Source organism: Tachysurus fulvidraco, chromosome 3 (genome assembly GCF_022655615.1).
Source record: "Tachysurus fulvidraco isolate hzauxx_2018 chromosome 3, HZAU_PFXX_2.0, whole genome shotgun sequence".
NCBI classification, from domain to species: domain Eukaryota; kingdom Metazoa; phylum Chordata; class Actinopteri; order Siluriformes; family Bagridae; genus Tachysurus; species Tachysurus fulvidraco.
The window spans coordinates 29,671,391-29,691,406 of NC_062520.1; the positions used below are offsets into that span (position 1 = coordinate 29,671,391).

Here is a 20,016-nt window from a genome sequence, read left to right on the forward strand (position 1 = left end):
TCAACACCACCACCACAATTAGCTTCACCATCACCACCACTAGCACGTTCGCCTCACACATCCAGGGTCGGGGGTTCGATTCCCGCCTCCGCCTTGTGTGTGTGGAGTTTGAATGTTCTCCCCGTGCCTCGGGGGTTTCCTCCGGGTACTCCGGTTTCCTCCCCGGTCCAAAGACATGCATGGTAGGTTGATTGGCATCTCTGGAAAATTGTCCGTAGTGTGTGAGTGTGTGAGTGAATGAGAGTGTGTGTGTGTCCTGTGATGGGTTGGCACTCCATCCAGGGTGTATCCTGCCTCGATGCCCGATGACACCTGAGATAGGCACAGGCTCCCCGTGACCCGAGAAGTTCGAATAAGCGGTAGAAAACGAATGAATGAATGAATGAATGAATGAATGAATGAATGAATCACCACCACTACCTTTACAATTACTACCATCATCACCATCACTTTCACCCGTACCACGACTAAGATTACCTTCACCATTACCACCATTACCAAAATTACCTTCACCAATACCACCAGCACCACCAGCACCACCACCCCAATTACCTTCACCAATACCAAAATCACCACCATCACCTTTACCAAAACCACCACCACCACCACCACCACCACAGTTACCTTCACCTTTACCAAAACCACCACCACCACAGTTACCTTCACCATTACCAAAATCATCATCATCACCTTTACCAAAACCACCACCACCACCACCACCACCACCACAGTTACCTTCACCTTTACCAAAACCACCACCACCACAGTTACCTTCACCATTACCAACATCCCATTCCCATCACATCACCACCACTATAACCACCTTCGAGAAGAAGTCCAATGTTCTTTTTTCTTTTTTCTACATTTTTGCATCATTTATTGTTTTTCTGCTATTTTTAGAGGGATTTTTTTAATGTTTGGTTGTTTGTTGTTTTTGGAATACATTTTTCTTGTGGTCCTATAACATCATTGGCCACATAGTATATTTTTCCTTTAAAATATCTCACAAGAAAATGATATTATTTATTTATTTATTTGTTTGTTTGTTTATTTTTACATTTAACATTTCACACATTTTCTCTAAACGCAGCTTGCTAGCTTTACGCCTGACTGTAAAAGAGCACTGACACTGGAGACTCCTTCACTGAATCTTTACATAAACAATTTTGTTTACGTTTACTGTGAATAAACAGTTGCTATAGCAACCATAAGCCGTACTCGAGCGAACGCGATAACGCAAACCCGCTGTGAGAAGATGGTGAGGAAGGTAAATATTTTCAAACATCTTCATCTCCTTCATTAAAGCAGAAGTGTCTGGAAGCAGGCATGGTCATAACGTTCCACTCCTCCATACCTGTCTGTCGGGACACCGTGGTGAATGCTGGGAAACAAGCCGAGGGCATTTGAGGTCGCTGCTCTTCTGCAGGTTTGTTGATAAGCGCTTCTGTAGGATGTAGTGGTGACATTTCAGCACGTATCATTTGCTAATCTGCGTTAGGCCAGTGGGGGCGTGGCAGGGATTTTTACCCTTGCTCTTGAAGAGGAGGAGGAGGAAGAGGAGGAGGAGGAGGCAGTGTGGGTGGTCCTGAAGGGCACACAGAGAGTGTGTGAAGTTGAAATGAAATGTAGGATTACAGAGAACGTAAATTATACAGATTTAAGAAATTGCAAAACTGTATTAATTAAAGACGTGTGTTTCCACATAAGTGTAAACCAAAGAAAGAAAGAAAGAAAGAAAGAAAGAAAGAAAGAAAGAAAGAAAGAAAGAAAGAAAGAAAGAAAGAAAGAAAGAAAGACAATAAATACCGAGTTAGTCAATAAAAAAAAATAGAAATTAAAAAAGAAATATTAAAAATAATATATAGGAATAAAACAAATTGAAGTAGTATGAAGAAGAAGGAGAAAAAGTGGGATTTAGCTTAAATTATTGGATGTGAGGTGAATAAACCCCTACAGGATGAAGTGTATCGTCAGCTGCTCATCACACTGATGACATCACACCAGAACAGAACAGGCGTGTATTCAGTTTTAATAATAAATTAATAATAGTCACTCTTACTGATTCATTAAAAAAAACCTAAAAGTATTATATTGTATTTATTGTATACAAATGTTTTAATAATTTTATAATATTATTTTTTTTAATCAAATTTGTATACAGACAGACAGACAGACAGACATACTAATACTACTACTACTAATAATAATAATAATAATTATTATTATATATTTTTATTATCATAATCATAATAATTTATTATTATTATTATTATTATTATTATTATTATTATTATTATTATTATTATTATTATTGTTATTATTAATATTATTATTATTATTACACACTTACATAATATTTATTTATTTATTTATTTATTTATTTATTTATTTCTCTGTTCTTGTACAGTAGGTGTTCATTACCTCAGTGTTGGATGACACTGGATTTTTTTTTCTCCTTTTTTGTTCTCGTTAAACAAGTCTCTAAGATTTCATTTTCTCTAAATCACAATTGTCTGTCATTTTCTTTTATTTACTTATTTTTTTTATTAGAAATAATTATTAAATACTTATTTTAACCCTTATTTATTAACCATTTCCTGTCATGGATATGATGGAGACAAGGCTCGAGTCTCATCTTTACACCTCAGTGTCTTATCGAGTTCACCACTCACCCTCTCTCCATCCCTCACACAGCGCTCTCTCTGTGTGTGTGTGTGTGTGTGTGTGTGTGTGTGTGTGTGTGTGTGTGTGTGTGTGTGTGTGTGTGTGTGTGTGTGTGTGTGTGTGAGAGAGAGAGAGAGAGAGAGAGAGAGAGAGAGAGAGAGAGAGAGAGAGAGAGAGAGAGAGACTCTCTTCCATCTGGATGTGATCACAATCACACACTCCATCTTCAGGCATTAAGTGTTAAATGTGCAGCAGCATTAACACACACACACACACACACACACACACACACACACACACACACACACACACACACACACACACACACACACACACACACACACAAACAACATACAACATGTCCTAAAGCATGCTATTGTGTGTGTGTGTGTGTGTGTGTGTGTGTGTGTGTGTGTGTGTGTGTGTGTGTGTGTGTGTGTGTGTGTGTGTGTGTGTAGATAGATAGATAGATAGATAGATAGATAGATAGATAGATAGATAGATAGATAGATAGATAGATGTTATACTGTTGGATTTTGTAACATCATCTAGTCTTGACATTCTTCCTGCTCTCTCTTTATTTTCTTTCTTTCATTCTTTATCTCATTATCTTTAGGATAAATCTAAAAGTAGATATTAACTTATTCGCTCTGAACACACACTCTATCACTCCCAAGCTATAACATTATTATATTACACAATTATCGTAACACAAAGTACATCATCATCAATATCAACAACAACAACAACAACAACAACAACAATAATAATAATAATAATAATAATAATAATAATAATAATAATAATAATAATAATAATAATAATGATTTTTGTAAAGTGTGTGAGAGACAGGAAGAGAGAAAGACACATCACCAAAGAAGAACATTACACAAGATGTGTGGACGTGGAGAAATGTCTTCACACACACACAAACATACACACACTTCATCTCCCTCTCTATCTGTGTGTGTATGTGTGTGTGTGTGTGTGTGTGTGTGTGTGTGTGTGTGTGTGTGTGTGTGTGGGTGGGTGGGTGGGTGGGTGGGTGTGTGTGCGTGTGCGTGTGCTTGTGTGTGAAGACATTTCTCCACGTAAGAATGCGCGCGCACTCGCGAGAGAGAGACAGATAGAGAGACAGACAGACAGACACACACACACACACACACACACACACACACACTTCATCTCCCTTTCTATCTCTATGAATGTGTGTGTGTGTGTGTGTGTGTGTGTGTGTGTGTGTGTGTGTGTGTGTGTGTGTGTGTGTGTGTGTGTGTGTGTGTGTGTGCGTGCGTGCGTGTGTGTGTGTGTGTGTGTGTGTGTGTGTGTGTGTGTGTGTGTGTGTGTGTGTGTGTGTGTGTGTGTGTGTGTCTATCTGTCTCTCTCTCGCGAGGGTGGGAGTGTGTTTATGTCCTGTCGATAGCGAGTTTAAAAATCATTAGCTCGCATTAACAACTCTCTCTCTCTCTCTCTCTCTCTCTCTCTCTCTCTCTCTCTCTCTCTGTGTGTGTGTGTGTGTGTGTGTGTGTGTGTGTGTGTGTGTGTGTGTGTGTGTGTGTGTGTGTGTGTGTGTGATTGAATAAGTGTCTCTCCGCGTGCGCAGCAGCGCTTTTTAACACTCGCTTTTCCCCTTTAATCCTCTACACAGACACAAGCGTCTCTCTCTCTCTCTCTCTCTCTCTCTCTCTCTCTCTCTCTCTCTCTCTCTCTCTCTCTCTCTCACATCCTCTCTCTGCTTCTCTCCCTCTCTCACCCTCACCCTCTCTCTCTCTCTCTCTCTCTCACACACACACACACACACACACACACACACACACACACACACATACTAATCATAACCAATATTTGTACACATCAAATATAAGTAATCGGCGACTTCCTAAAAAAGAAAACAAAACTATCATAACAATAATGGTGATGACGTCGTGTGGAAATACGCACGCGCATTCTTATCATTAACGTTCGGTGAACAGAGCCGTGAGTGTAAATATTGTAATATACTATTATAATAATATATTATTATAATAATATATGTTTCCCAACATTTAAAAGTAAAAAAAATGTGAAAAATATATCATTCAACACCCAGAAATATATAAATGTCTAGAAATATTTTTTAATAGCTAAAAAAATTGAGACATAATATTTTAATTTGAATTTTAATCAATTAACTGTGTCTAGATGCTCGGGGTCTAAACTAAACTAAACTAAACTAAACTAAAATATTACAGGTTTAAAAAAAGATTTGATATGTTTTCAGACTTAATATTTGTGTAGTTTTGAATACTCACAAAGTACATTTTATTCAAATTTATGATTTGAATGAAAAGTTTAAAAATGATATGAACGAATAATGAATAAACGTCTAGCGTTTTTTCTTTTTCTTTTTCTTTTTCTTTTTCTTTTACTTTTCTTTTCTTTCTTTCTTTTTTTTTTTTTTGGACTGAAGTGGATCTCGAGTATCCTGGGAATTGTGTGCACGAGACTCACAGCTGGGATTCAGCAGCAAAATAATTATATTCTGCATATAATAATAATAATAATAATAATAATAATAATAATAATAATAATAATAATAATACACTTTAAATTTTTCTACAAGCATAAAAGTTGCTCTGTGCACTCTGTAAAAAGAGGGGAAAACGGTCCACAAGCGCGCGCGAGGAGGAGCCTGACTCGGTTCACTCAGTGTTTTTTTTTTTTTTTTTTTTTTTTTGGCTCAAACGCCAATCAAAGGCATCAGAACTCCGGTGGAAGCCCCGCGCACGTGAGAGGTTTAGAACGGCGAGATTTTGCATGAGCTGTACACAGAGGAGGAGGTGGAGAGCAGAGCGCGCGAGGAGGCGGAGAACGCATCATTTCGAACTCAGCGTTCAGCTCTCGCGCATTCTTTCACGGACTTCTGCGGAGAAAACACGGAGCGCACGAGAGAGTGAGAAAGAGAGAGAGAGTGAGAGAGAGACAGAGAGTGGGGAGGTTGAAAGAGTTCGGATCTCTTTTTTTTTTCTTCCTCGGGTGTTTGATTTTTGTTTGTTTGTTTTGTTTTTCGTTATACGGACATGTCGTTCCCGCAGCTGGGCTACCCGCAGTACCTTTACGGTGTTGGAGCGGCGGCTGACCGGCAGCTTCTCGCGCCGTCATCAGTGTCTCCCGCGTCTCCACCTTCCGCCGCGTCCTCGCGAGGGGCCAACTGCGACGTGGCGGGGAGCGCGTGCGCCGTCACCTCGCTGCTCGCGGCAGGAGCCGGCGGCGCCGGTGGCGTGTACGCGCACCCGTACGGCTACGGCGCGTTCTTGCCGTACACCAGCGCCGCCGAGCTCGCGCTCTTCTCCCAAATGGTAAGCGTGAATTATTTGAAGACAGAAAATCAACAAAAAAGAAACAAACAAATAATAATAATAATAATAATAATAATAATAATAATAATGACTATTTGTCAGAATGGAAACTTATTGCCTTACAAAAATATTTAGCTCACTATTAAAAGAAAAATCCTTAATTCACAGTTAAATGCGATTTATAAATTGAAATATTTAAGAGTAATCTTGTACATCAACAGGATCTATACATTTTGTATGTCAATCAATTAACGGGAGAACTCTCATTTTATTTCGATTTATATTTTTATTTCGGTTTTAGCTCAGTTATATATGAAAAGTTTCCTGGCGGTTTTTTTAATCTTTAAAGGGAGTAAAACTGTCCGATTTTTATCTCACTCACTGGTAGCTTATTTACTAAAAAGTATTATTATTACGTTGAAATTATTTATTTTGATAAATTAATGTGATTTTTTTTCTTTAAATTTATTAAGCGATTAAAAATGTAAATAATAAAAAATGTCACGCTTTAACGGGAGAAAACGGCGCATCAGTCACACTGACAAAAATCACCAGGTTAAACTGCCTTAAAGGGAAAAAACATTATTTCACTGAGTTGTTTTCATCGCTAGATTGTGATCTGATGAATAATTTGTTTTTAGAAATAATTCATTCGATCGTTAAAACTATTTGGAAGGAAATGTGCGCCAAAGTGTTGCGTCACGTCCCGGTGTTAGATTATATTTAGTAAAGCTGGATGATGTCTCCCTTTTTTCTCCCAATGTCACAGAAACAAAACAAAACAAAACAAAAAATACAGCAACGTTAATGTAGTTTGGTGTTAAAATTGCAGATGAATTTGTTGATTATTTGTAGAGGAAAAAAACGATTTCTGTAGATTGATTCAAACGAAACGTAGTGACATGAATCCATTTGGGATAAAATCAACATCTTGATTTGAGATTATAATTTAACTTTGATTTAAGCTGTTTATTTATTTTTATTTTTTAAATTATATATTTAGTTGTGTGTGTGTGTGTGTGTGTGTGTGTGTGTGTGTTATTTAGTTTTTTTTTTAATGGATGTGAACTGTAATGAAATGCTGTATTTTTAGAGTGAATTTTATAATACTATTTTTTTCCCACCCTAATCTGATCATCTGCTCTGATGTCTTGGACTAAAATGTGGAGACAATTTAATAACCACGTTTATTTCCTAAGAGTGTAATATAATTATCTAAAATCCCACCACTCCTGGTTGTCCTTCAGGCCTGTGTTTGACACTTAAATATCTTTTTCAATCCAAAATGTAATTAATTTTGTCCACATTTAACACGTCACCGTTTTAGTCTGACGTTCTGCGTGTCATTTTCTCACGTCACACAATAGCAGACGTCCTGCTGCTTTAGGTCAAAGGTTAAATCTGATGATCTGAATGAGAGAAAAGAAACAGCACAGTGTTGAATCGAATCATGTGAAGTGGAGAGATGGAACCAAAGCTTTGATATGTTTCATACTCCACTTTATTTACATTTTTATAGGGGATAAAAACACTTTACAAAAGTCAAATAAACACTTTACAGTTTATATATATATATATATATATAAAGCTGAATTCTGCATTTTTTCTTAACATGTGTTGAGTATTGGATTAAACACTTAAAAAGAATTCATTGGAGTTTACAGTGGACATCATTATGTTTTATATTTATCATTTATAGTGTTCTTTACATTTATGTAAACAGACAGAGAAAATATCTATTTATCAAGTGAACTGATTGGATCTGTGAGCGACATTTTATTTCGATTTTAGATTTTTTTTTTTTAAATCCCTTCTGTGTTTCACATGGTGTTGAGGTTATATCCGATGTGGTGAGTTCACACGCTAGTGGATGTAAATAAACACTTGGTGTTAATCACCTTCAGCAGCAGTGTTTCACTTGTGTTGAGTCAGAAACACTGAAAGTTCAGGCTCCAGGAACAAGATTGGGAAACACTGATCTGCTGTAGTATTTAAAGAACACCTAAAATCTTAGTGTTTGATTAACATGCAGTTGGTCGCATTGTTTACGTAACTCTATCAGCAGTGTTTGGTGAACCTATAGTGCCTGGTGTTCAGTGCAGTGTTTAAAGTCTTCCTTTGATATTGTGGTGTTTGGTTAACTTTGAAAAACGCTAACAATTTTGAATGTTTAAGCTTCTGTGTTAACTTTGGAGCGTCAAAGTAGCCTGCAGTGTTTAATTGATCTATGTTGTTCAAAACTATAAATCTATAGCCTTCCTTATTATAGTCTTTATTTGATGAGTGTTTCTTAAGTTTACAGTATTAACACTTTGTTTCGTTACCCTACAGTGTTAGCTCAAAGTGTTCATTTTGTATTAACTTCTAGCGTTAAGTCTTATTTAATGTGGATTGTGGATGTACTCAGTATTTAAGAGTCTGTGCTTATTTAACACTCAGTGTTCAGTTGCCCCACAGTGTTTAATTAACTACTGTTAACTCGTACGCTACTTTCAGTGTTCATCATCATGGCGAATCACATTATACTCTTGCATTGGTAATGTTCACCAAATTTCATACAGTGTTCTGCGACTGTACAGTGTTTATTCCACTCTTATTATCATCGATTTGTACTGGTTTAGTGCTGTAGGTGTTAACTGTGAGACACTGTAGTCGGAAAGTATTTGAATCCTAACACGCCGAGATCTTAGGGCGTCAGGTTAACACCACTTCTACACAGCTGAAAAAAAGTTAGCATGTATTTAAAGGGTGAATCTGATTAGAGCATCGCACGGTGTTAATCTCCTGCTCTTTTAGTGTGGAATTAACTCGTCTAATGACCCATGCATCTCCTCTAGCTGTAAATGTACAACAGAAAAGCTATACGCTGAATTAAACAAACACCCCAGTGTCCTGTGTCCAGTGTTGAATTGAGATTGAATCTTATTGTGCTGTTAAATTCATGTCAGTGTTCATTTGGGTCCAAAAAAGTGGTAAAACCTAAACAGGTATTGAGTATTGAATCTCTTCTTATGGCTATTAACTAACACCAAATTCAGTTTTTCATGTTTTGATGCCGTATTAAATTAACACAGAGTGCCTTTTTATTACACATCAACACTGTGTAATAAACACTGAGTCAACACTGTAACGCTTGATGTGAATTCAAGACCTTAACACTTTTAGCTCATTTCCTTAACACCTAATAATAATAATAATAATCAAAAAGTGTTAATGTCCTTAGCACTAAACGCTTATGTAAAAAGGTGTTGATTAAAGAGGACAGATGGAGATTCAACACTAAAGAGTTTCATAAAGATATGAAGATTTAACAGATTGTGATAGTTTTGAACTCAGGCAATTCTCAAAGCTGATGAGCTGAAGGTTAATGTGTGTGTGTGTGTTTCAGGGTTCACAATATGATCTAAAGGACAGCCCTGGAGTCAGTTTTGCGGCCCACGCCTCCCCTGCTGCGTTCTACCCCTACGCTGGGTTCCAGTATGGCGACGCATCAAGGCCCAAGAACGCCACGCGTGAGAGCACCAGCACTCTGAAGGCCTGGCTGAACGAGCACCGGAAGAACCCGTATCCCACCAAGGGCGAGAAGATTATGCTGGCCATCATCACCAAGATGACGCTCACGCAGGTGTCCACATGGTTCGCCAACGCCAGACGAAGACTCAAGAAGGAGAACAAAGTGACATGGGGCGCGCGGCCCAAGAGCGAAGACGGCGAGGATGGCATCATCTTCGGCAGCGACAACGAAGACAAGCGTGAGGATGAGGAGGAGATCGACCTGGAGAGCATCGACATCGATAAGATCGATGAGAACGATGGGGACCGAAGCAACGGCGAGGAGGAGGACGACGATGACGAAGACGAGGACGAGGAAAAGCGAGCAAGCAAACTCCTGAAGGAGCGAGACGATGCCCATGAGCACGTGCACATCAACAATGCTAATGCTAACCTTAACAAAAACATGCCCGTCATGACATCACCGGGGCTCCAGATCCCCGTCAGCAGCAAACCCAAGATCTGGTCACTAGCAGAAACAGCAACGAGACCAGATGTGTCCAAAAACGCCACTGTCCAACACCCGGCCTTCCTCGGCAACCACAAACTGTACACCTGCCCCATCAGCAAGATCCACAGCTGGAACAATGGAGCTTTCCGCAGCCACAACTCGCTGCTCAGCGTCCGCTCGCTGGTAGGAGTAAATCAGAACCAACTTCATCAGCAGCATCAGCATCATCAGCATCAAACACAACAACAACAACAACAACAACAACAACAACAACAACAACAACAGCAACAAAGTGTACTGGAGAAGGACAAAAGCCCTGAGCAGCTCAGCCCCAAACACACAGGTCTCTTTACTCATACTGTGAAGTTTATTTATTTAAAAAAAATAAATTATTTGTCAATTATAAATGATAAAATAATGGATTTAATGATCATTAAAAATGTTTTTTTTCTTAATAATGACTAAAAATGTCATTATTTATTGTTTATATACTTACTTTCTTATTTATTTCCCTTATCATGTATATTTGCTTAATTCTTATTTCCAGTATATTCTATATTAGTCCGCATTTTTTACATTTTTAAAAATGTTGTTATACAATAAGTCATAATTATATATTTTTTTATTTTTTATGATTAATCACTAAAACATTTATTTATTTATTTATTTATTTATTTATTTATTTATTTATTTATTAGTTTGTTTTTCCCTGACTCCTTACACTCAAGCTTTTTTTATTATTATTATTATTTTTTTTTTTATTGTGTATTTTGCTTTTTTCCACTTTTCTCTTTCTTTCTTCACCAGTTTATTTGGGTGGTTTTTTTTTATATCGGGTTGATTTCATTTTGATCTTTTAACACACTCTTCCTTTTAAAGCAGATAAAAATGAAAACAAGCACGATCGCAGTCGAGTCAGTAACAGATAACGCTTGGCTCTGTGTGTGTGTGTGTGTGTGTGTGTGTGTGTGTGTGTGTGTGTGTGTGTGTGTGTGTGTGTGTGTGTGTGTGTGTGTGTGTGATTTATTAACCCGTTCAGTGCAGATCACATCTCCATAATCACCTCATTTATTATTGATTGTGTTTTTTTTTTTTTTGTCAGAGCGGGGAGTCGAGTCGCCCACACACACCATCACAAAGTCCTCGTTCAGACCTCTTCACGACGGGTAAACACACACACACACACACACACACACACACAGACACACACACACACACACACACACACACACACACACACACACACACACACACACACACACACACACACACACACACACACGTCATAATTTCCACCACAAGGTAAAATGACTTACAGATCTAAATAAATAAGCATTAATTGAATCTTCAAAACAAAATTAAAATATGAATCTTATTTTTCTGAATCAGAAAAAAATAATGAATAAAAAAAAAATGAAAATGCAGCTGTTGTAGAACATTATCAGGAACCCAGTATGAGCTGAAAAGAGAAAGAAATTAAATAAAGACTAAAACTGTAATATGGATCTTATTTATTTTATTTCTCTTGTTTAGCACAGCATATAATCTGAGATATTTATCTTTATATAAATATCTATAAATATATATTATATAGTTTGTCTATTTGTCTAGTAAGTATATTATTATTATTATTATTATTATTATTATTATTATTATTATTATTATTATTATTATTATTATTATTATTATTATTGGTTCAGTGTTTAGTGCTTTAAAATAAACAGTGTGTGACAAAGCAGGTCAAACCCCTTTGCATGCACTGTCTCAGGGGAGGCTGTGTGTGTGTGTGTGTGTGTGTGTGTGTGTGTGTGTGTGTGTGTGTGTGTGTGTGTGTGTGTGTGTGTGTGTGTGTGTGTGTGTGTGTGTGTGTGTGTGTGTGTGTGTGTGTGTGTGTGTGTGTGTGTGTGTGTGTGCATGTGTGCGTGTGTGTGTGTGTGTGTGTGTGTGTGTGTGTGTGTGTGTGTGTGTGTGTGTGTGTGAGTAAAGCCCCTCGGGGGAAAATTTGCCCCCTTTTTAACCGCGACCCTCCCTGATGTTCTTTTCTCCAGGCTTTATGCTCATCACTCATTCCTTATAAATACTGTGTCCCAAACGCAGAACAGCTCCTTCAGGCAGGGCAGTGAAGCAGCATTAGAGCTCTCTCTCTCCCTCCCTCTTTTCCATCCTCTATCTCTCTCTGTCGGTGTATCTGTCTCAGTTTGTCTCTGTCTGTCTGTCTGTCTGTCTGTCTGTCTGTCTGTCTGTCTGTCTGTCTGTCTGTCTGTCTGTCTGCCCCCCCCTTTCTGCTCCACTCTCTGACTACATTACATTATGCAATTTAGTTTTATGAGGTTTACAGTGTGAATGAACTGCATTTTAGCTAACAGCCATATTTAGGGAATTAAATTAAATTTGTTAATTTAATAACCTCAAGATTCTATCAGAACTACTGTAACATATCACACTGCAATATATATACACTGCAATATATCACACTGCAATATATCATAACTCCAAAAACTGTAAGAACCAAATTGCAACTATCAAAGATATCATAATCACCAGAATTACCATCAACTACTGAGACTATGGTATCAATATCTATCATAATTAACATAGCTGCTGTTTGCTATGTAATTACTGCAAATAGTTTGACTGTTATAACTCACATAACTATCATAACCGTCATAACTATCATAACCACTGTTTTAACTACCATAACCATCCTAAATTTCATAACCATCATTTACCATAATAACTACTATAACAATCATAACCATTACAACATTCACAAAGATCGTAACCTCCATAGCTTCTATAACCATCATAACTAGCATAATTGTTGTATCTGTTTTAACTATCATAACCAATGTAACATACAGTAACTGCTGTTTGTTATGTAACTACTGCAATTTTAACAACTGAACTATTTGAACTACTATAACAAGCAGAACTATCATAACTATCATAACCTTCCTCACACTCATAACTAGTGTAGCTATAGTAACTATAACTCTAAACTATCAAAATCATCATAACCTCCAGAACGATCACAATTAACGTAAACAATGCAGATAATTAATAATATAATAATAAGAAGAATAATAATAAGAAGAAGAAGAATTGCTGAAACTCTCATAACCAATTTACTAACTGTAATAACTACTTTAACCATAAACACATTTTAGCTGTTGCAAAGCATTGTAACCATCGAGCATTAAAACTAATCTAACTATTCTCACTATAATAATTAACTTTACAGCTACCAACAGTTTCAACTATAGGAACAATTGTAACTACCATTTTTTGCAGCTAGCTAAAGCAGGTAAATTGGGATTGCTTACGGATCTATAGTTGAATTCCATTATAGAATATCGCTTCAACAGTAAAATACTACATCATTTAAATCGTTTTCATTGAATAAAAATTTTCATTGAATAAAAATTCATTTTCATTCCACTAAAATATCGCTGCAAAAATGAAAGAATGGATTGTTGCAAACTGGAAGGTTTCGATTCTGGGGTGAAATTCGTTGCTGTAGTGTTGAACCGAAACGATATATTACACAACAATTCCAGCGTAGCTTTCTAAAATTCACGCTAACACTTTTGCTCTGAAACTTTGACAATAATAATGATGATATTGTACCATGAAAAGAAATGTAGCTTCTTTAACACAAATATCACAAATAAATTGTACAAGCATTTTAGGTAGTACATAAACCACACCCACAAATATCATAAAAAGATCGATAAACAATATATCATACAATCAGTTTATGTGACTATAGGTTACACTTGTGGGTGAATATTTCTATAATATAACAATAATAATAATAAAAATACAACATATTATATGACAACTTAATGTGTACATCGGTTTGAGTATTTCTTTAAAAATATCGAAATAATAATGATAGAGAATATATTGGTCAACCTTTTCATGGTTTTAGAAGTCATGCTAACGAATGAACTAATATTCTTTACAAATATAGCAATATTCGGAAACCATGTTTCAATGCTACAGACATCGTATTTTGCTGTGGATCGATATATCTCACGATCATTAGACTAAATGATATATCATCCAAACCATTACACGAGTCTCACTAATGAATCGCTGAGATATTTCACAAAAAATGAAGATCGATATATCATACAACCGCTACAGTTTTCTGAACGAATGTTCCCAAGGAATATTGGGATAATGATGAACAGATAATATACACACTGTCCTATCCTGAAGACTTCAAAACTTTTCTTTGTGTCTGTCTCTTACAGTCCCAGGAATCCTCATCGAGTCCTCACCACCTGATCGCCTCACATAAAGACTCTAAAATACAAAAGAAATACGGAAATAAATACATATGGATATTGGAGTTTTGTAAATATAATATTAATATTAATAATATTAATAAGAATAATAGCGCTTAAATTTATCCCGGGATATTGGGTAGGTTTGACTTCCTCTCTCTGTGTTGGTGTTTTTATTCATTTTTATGATTTTTCCCTGTATAATTTTTTTTTTGTTGTTGTTTATTTTATTTTATTTTCTGTAAATGCAGCGTCTCAAATCTGTAAATAGTGACTTGACGGAGTTTGTGCAGATCATATATTTTGTCTATAATAAAGTCAACAAATTATGGAGACATTTCCAGCCCGTCTTTTCTCTCTCTCTCTCTCTCTCTCTCTCTCTCTCTCTCTCTCTCTCTCTCTCTCTCTCTCTCTCTGTGTGTGTGTGTGTGTGTGTGTGCATGTGTGTGTGTGTGTGTGTGTGTGTGTGTGTGTGTGTGTGTGTGTGTGTGTGTGTGTGTGTGTGTATACACTTCAACGTTACATCATCTATATCCCTGGAAATCTACCCTGCCATCATCTCAGCAGCTCATCGATAAGAAACCTCTATAATAAACACACACACACACACACACACACACACACACACACACACACACACACACACACACACACACACACACACACACACAGTAGAGAGCCAATAGAGCAGTACAACCATGTTCACATTTAAAATTTTGTCTTAATTTGTCAGGCTATAAATGGTGAAATCTATGCACATGTATTAAAGCATTGGATCCAGCACACAAACCTTAGCTCTATAGGGTCTTTACATAAAAATGTTTATGGAGAGTGAAGGATCTGAACTGGAGAATTTAACAATCAGACTTTAACTATTAGACATTAGCTATCAGATTTTAACTGTCAGACTTTAACTATCATATTTTAGCTATAGGACTTCAGCTATCAGACTTTAACTATCAGACACTACCCAGCAGACAATAACCATCAGACTTCAGCTATCAGATTTTAGCAATCAGACCTTAGCTATCAGACTTTAACTATAAGACATTAACCACCAGACATTAACTATCAGACATTAACTATCAGACTTTAACCATCAGACATTAACCATCAGACTTCAGCTATCAGACTTCAGCTATCAGACTTTAACTATCAGACTTTAACTCAAACTTTAACTATTAGACGTTAGCTATCAGACTCAAACTATCAGACTTCAGCTAACAGACCTCAGCTATCAGACTTCAGCTATCAGACCCAGAAATTAACTATCAGACTTTAGCTATCAGGCTTTAGCTATCAAACTTGAACTATCAGACATTACCCAGCAGACAATAACCATCAGACATCAACTGTCAGACTTCAACTATCATACTTTAGCTATTAGACTTCAGCTCTCAGACTTTAACTATCAGACCAGACTTCAGCTATCAGACTTTAACTATCAGACCAGACTTCAGCTATCACACTTTAATTATCAGACCAGACTTTATCTATCAGACCAGAAATTAACCATCAGACATCAGCTATCAGACTTTAGTGATAAGACTTTAACTTAGACTTTAACTATCAGACTAGACCTTAACTATGAGAATTTAACTATCATACATTAATCATCAGCTATAAACCACCAGAAATTAACCATCGGACATCAGCTAGCAGACTTTAACTCTCAGACATTAGCTAGCAGACTTTAACTCTCAGACATTAGCTAGCAGACTTTAACTCTCAGACATTAGCTAGCAGACTTTAACTATCAGACTTTAGCTAGCAGACTTTAACTATCAGACTTTAGCTAGCAGACTTTAACTATCAGACTTTAGCTATCAGACTACAGCTATCAGACTTTAACTATCAGACCAGACTTTAACTATCAGACTTTAGCTATCAGACATTAACCATCATAAATTAATCATAAATTAACAATTAGACATTAGACTTTAGCTATCTGTCTTTAGCTATGAGACCTTAACTATCAGACCTTATCCGACTATAACTATCAGACATTAACCATCAGATTTGAGCATAAGACTTTAGCTATCAGACATTAGCTATAAGACTTTAACTCAGAATTTATATCAAAATTTCACTATCAGTCTTTAGCTATGGAATTTTAGCTATTGGACTTTAGCAATCAGACATTAAATATAAGACTTTAAATATCACACTTTAACTATCAAATGTTAGCTATCAGATTTAAATGCTGACATTAATTATCAGACCTTAGCTATCAGACTTTATCAGACTATAACTGTCAGACATTAACCATCCGATATTAACCCTCAGACTTTAGCTATCAGACATTAGCAATAAGACTTTAACTCAGATTTAAACATTGACATTAACTATTAGACTTCAGCTATCAGACTTCAGCTATCAGACATTAACTATTAGACCAGACTTTAATTATCAGATGTTAGATATCAGACATAAACTCAGATATTAGCTATCAGACTTAAGCTATCGGTCTAACTATCAGACCAGACTATCAGACATTAACCATCAGAAATGAACCATTAGAGTTCAGCTATCAGATTTTTTTCTATCAGGCTTGAAATATCTGTCTGATCGGATGAAGACTTTTCATCAGAAGTTCTCTTTAAGTTTACATTTGTTCATGTGACAGTTTAAAAAAATTTGGAAGAAAAGCATAAAGGAAAAAGGAAAGGATAAACTAATCCCTAAATAACTATCTAACACACACACACACACACACACACACACACACACACACACACACACACACACACACACACACACACACACACACACACACAATATAATAATCTGGTAAATCTTTAGTTTTGTCAGGCGTACATAAGTAAATGAATGAAAAGTAAAACACACCGTAACACACTTTAATACACACTTTGTAGACACTAGTCTATTAGTGATATACTGTAATAGATACTTTTACACAGTAACACACACTACAGCACAAACACACACTAATACAAGGACAATATGTCAAACAGAATTACTGAACTCAAATTTAACAGAACCAATTGATGAATGTGTGTGTGTGTGTGTGTGTGTGTGTGTGTGTGTGTGTGTGTGTGTGTGTGTGTGTGTGTGTGTGTGTGTGTGTGTGTGTGTGTGTGTGTGTGTGTGTGTGTGTGTTTATTTCATTTTACTCAATTGTGTAATGAGTAATAAACTGGTCTCTCTAATATACTAACCCACAATAACACACAATAACACACTAATACTAATAGATCAACACTAACACACTCTAATACACCAACACACACTAACACACACTAATGCACTCTAATACACCAACACACACTAACACACTAATGCACTCTAATACACCAACACACACTAACACACATTTATACTCTCTAATACACCAACACACACCAACACACACTAAAACACTAACACACACTAACACACACTAACACACACTAATTCACTCTAATACACCAACACACACTAACACACACTAATTCACTCGAATACACTAACACACACTAACACACTAATTCACTCTAATACACCAACACACACTAACACACACTAAAACACTCTAATACACCAACACACACAAATACACTCTAATACACCAACACACACTAACACACACTAAAACACTCTAATACACCAACACACACTAATACACTCTAATACACCAACACACACTAACACACTAATTCACTCTAATACACCAACACACACTAATACACTCTAATACACCAACACACACTAATACACTCTAATACACCAACACACACTAACACACTAATTCACTCTAATACACCAACACACACTAACACACACTAAAACACTCTAATACACCAACACACACAAATACACTCTAATACACCAACACACACTAACACACACTAAAACACTCTAATACACCAACACACACTAATACACTCTAATACACTCTAATACACCAACACACACTAACACACACTAATTCACTCTAATACACCAACACACACTAACACACACTAATTCACTCTAATACACCAACACACACTAATTCACTCTAATACACCAACACACACTAACACACACTAATTCACTCTAATACACCAACACACACTAACACACACTAATTCACTCTAATATACCAACACACACTAATACACTCTAATACACCAACACACACTAATTCACTCTAATACACCAACACACACTAATTCACTCTAATACACCAACACACACTAACACACACTAATTCACTCTAATACACCAACACACACTAACACACTAATTCACTCTAATACACCAACACACACTAACACACACTAAAACACTCTAATACACCAACACACACAAATACACACTAATACACCAACACACACTAACACACACTAAAACACTCCAATACACCAACACACACTAACACACACTAATTCACTCTAATACACCAACACACACTAACACACACTAATTCACTCTAATACACCAACACACACTAACACACACTAATTCACTCTAATACACCAACACACACTAATTCACTCTAATACACCAACACACACTAACACACACTAATTCACTCTAATACACCAACACACACTAACACACACTAATTCACTCTAATATACCAACACACACTAATACACTCTAATACACCAACACACACTAATTCACTCTAATACACCAACACACACTAATTCACTCTAATACACCAACACACACTAATACACTCTAATACACCAACACACACTAATTCACTCTAATACACCAACACACACTAACACACACTAATTCACTCTAATACACCAACACACACTAATTCACTCTAATACACCAACACACACTAACACACACTAATTCACTCTAATACACCAACACACACTAATACACACTAATACACTAACACACACTGACACACTAATGCACTCTAATACACCAACACACACTAATTCACTCTAATACACCAACACACACTAACACACACTAAAACACTCTAATACACCAACACACACAAATACACTCTAATACACAGACACACACTAACACACACTAAAACACTCTAATACACCAACACACACTAATACACTCTAATACACCAACACACACTAACACACACTAAAACACTCTAATACACCAACAAACACTAATTCACTCTAATACACCAACACACACTAACACACACTAATTCACTCTAATACACCAACACACACTAACACACACTAATTCACTCTAATATACCAACACACACTAATACACTCTAATACACCAACACACACTAATACACACTAATACACTAACACACACTGACACACTAATGCACTCTAATACACCAACACACAATAACACACTCTAATACACCAACACACACTAACACACACTAGTTCACTCTAATACACCAACACACACTAATACACTCTAATACACCAACACACACTAATACACTCTAATACACCAACACACACTAATACACTCTAATACACCAACACACACTAATACACACTAATTCACTCTATTACACTAACACACACTAATGCACTCTAATACACCAACACACACTAACACACACTAATTCACTCTAATACACCAACACACACTAATACACACTAATACACTAACACACACTGACACACTAATGCACTCTAATACACCAACACACACTAACACACTCTAATACACCAACACACACTAACACACACTAATTCACTCTAATACACCAACACACACTAATACACTCTAATACACAAACACACACTAACACACTCTAATACACCAACACACACTA

General features: G+C 36.5%; 1 protein-coding gene across 1 annotated transcript; it reads left to right on the forward strand.

The window, feature by feature from the left end:
• Positions 1-5,454: 5,454 nt before the first annotated feature.
• On the forward strand, positions 5,455-14,630 carry irx1a (iroquois homeobox 1a). Its single transcript, XM_027149472.2, has 4 exons — positions 5,455-6,002; positions 9,391-10,348; positions 11,108-11,171; positions 14,265-14,630. The coding sequence occupies exons 1-4, from the start codon at positions 5,724-5,726 to the stop codon at positions 14,296-14,298; spliced, it is 1,335 nt and encodes a 444-aa protein (XP_027005273.1). The 5' UTR covers positions 5,455-5,723; the 3' UTR covers positions 14,299-14,630.
• The last annotated feature ends 5,386 nt before the right edge of the window (positions 14,631-20,016 follow it).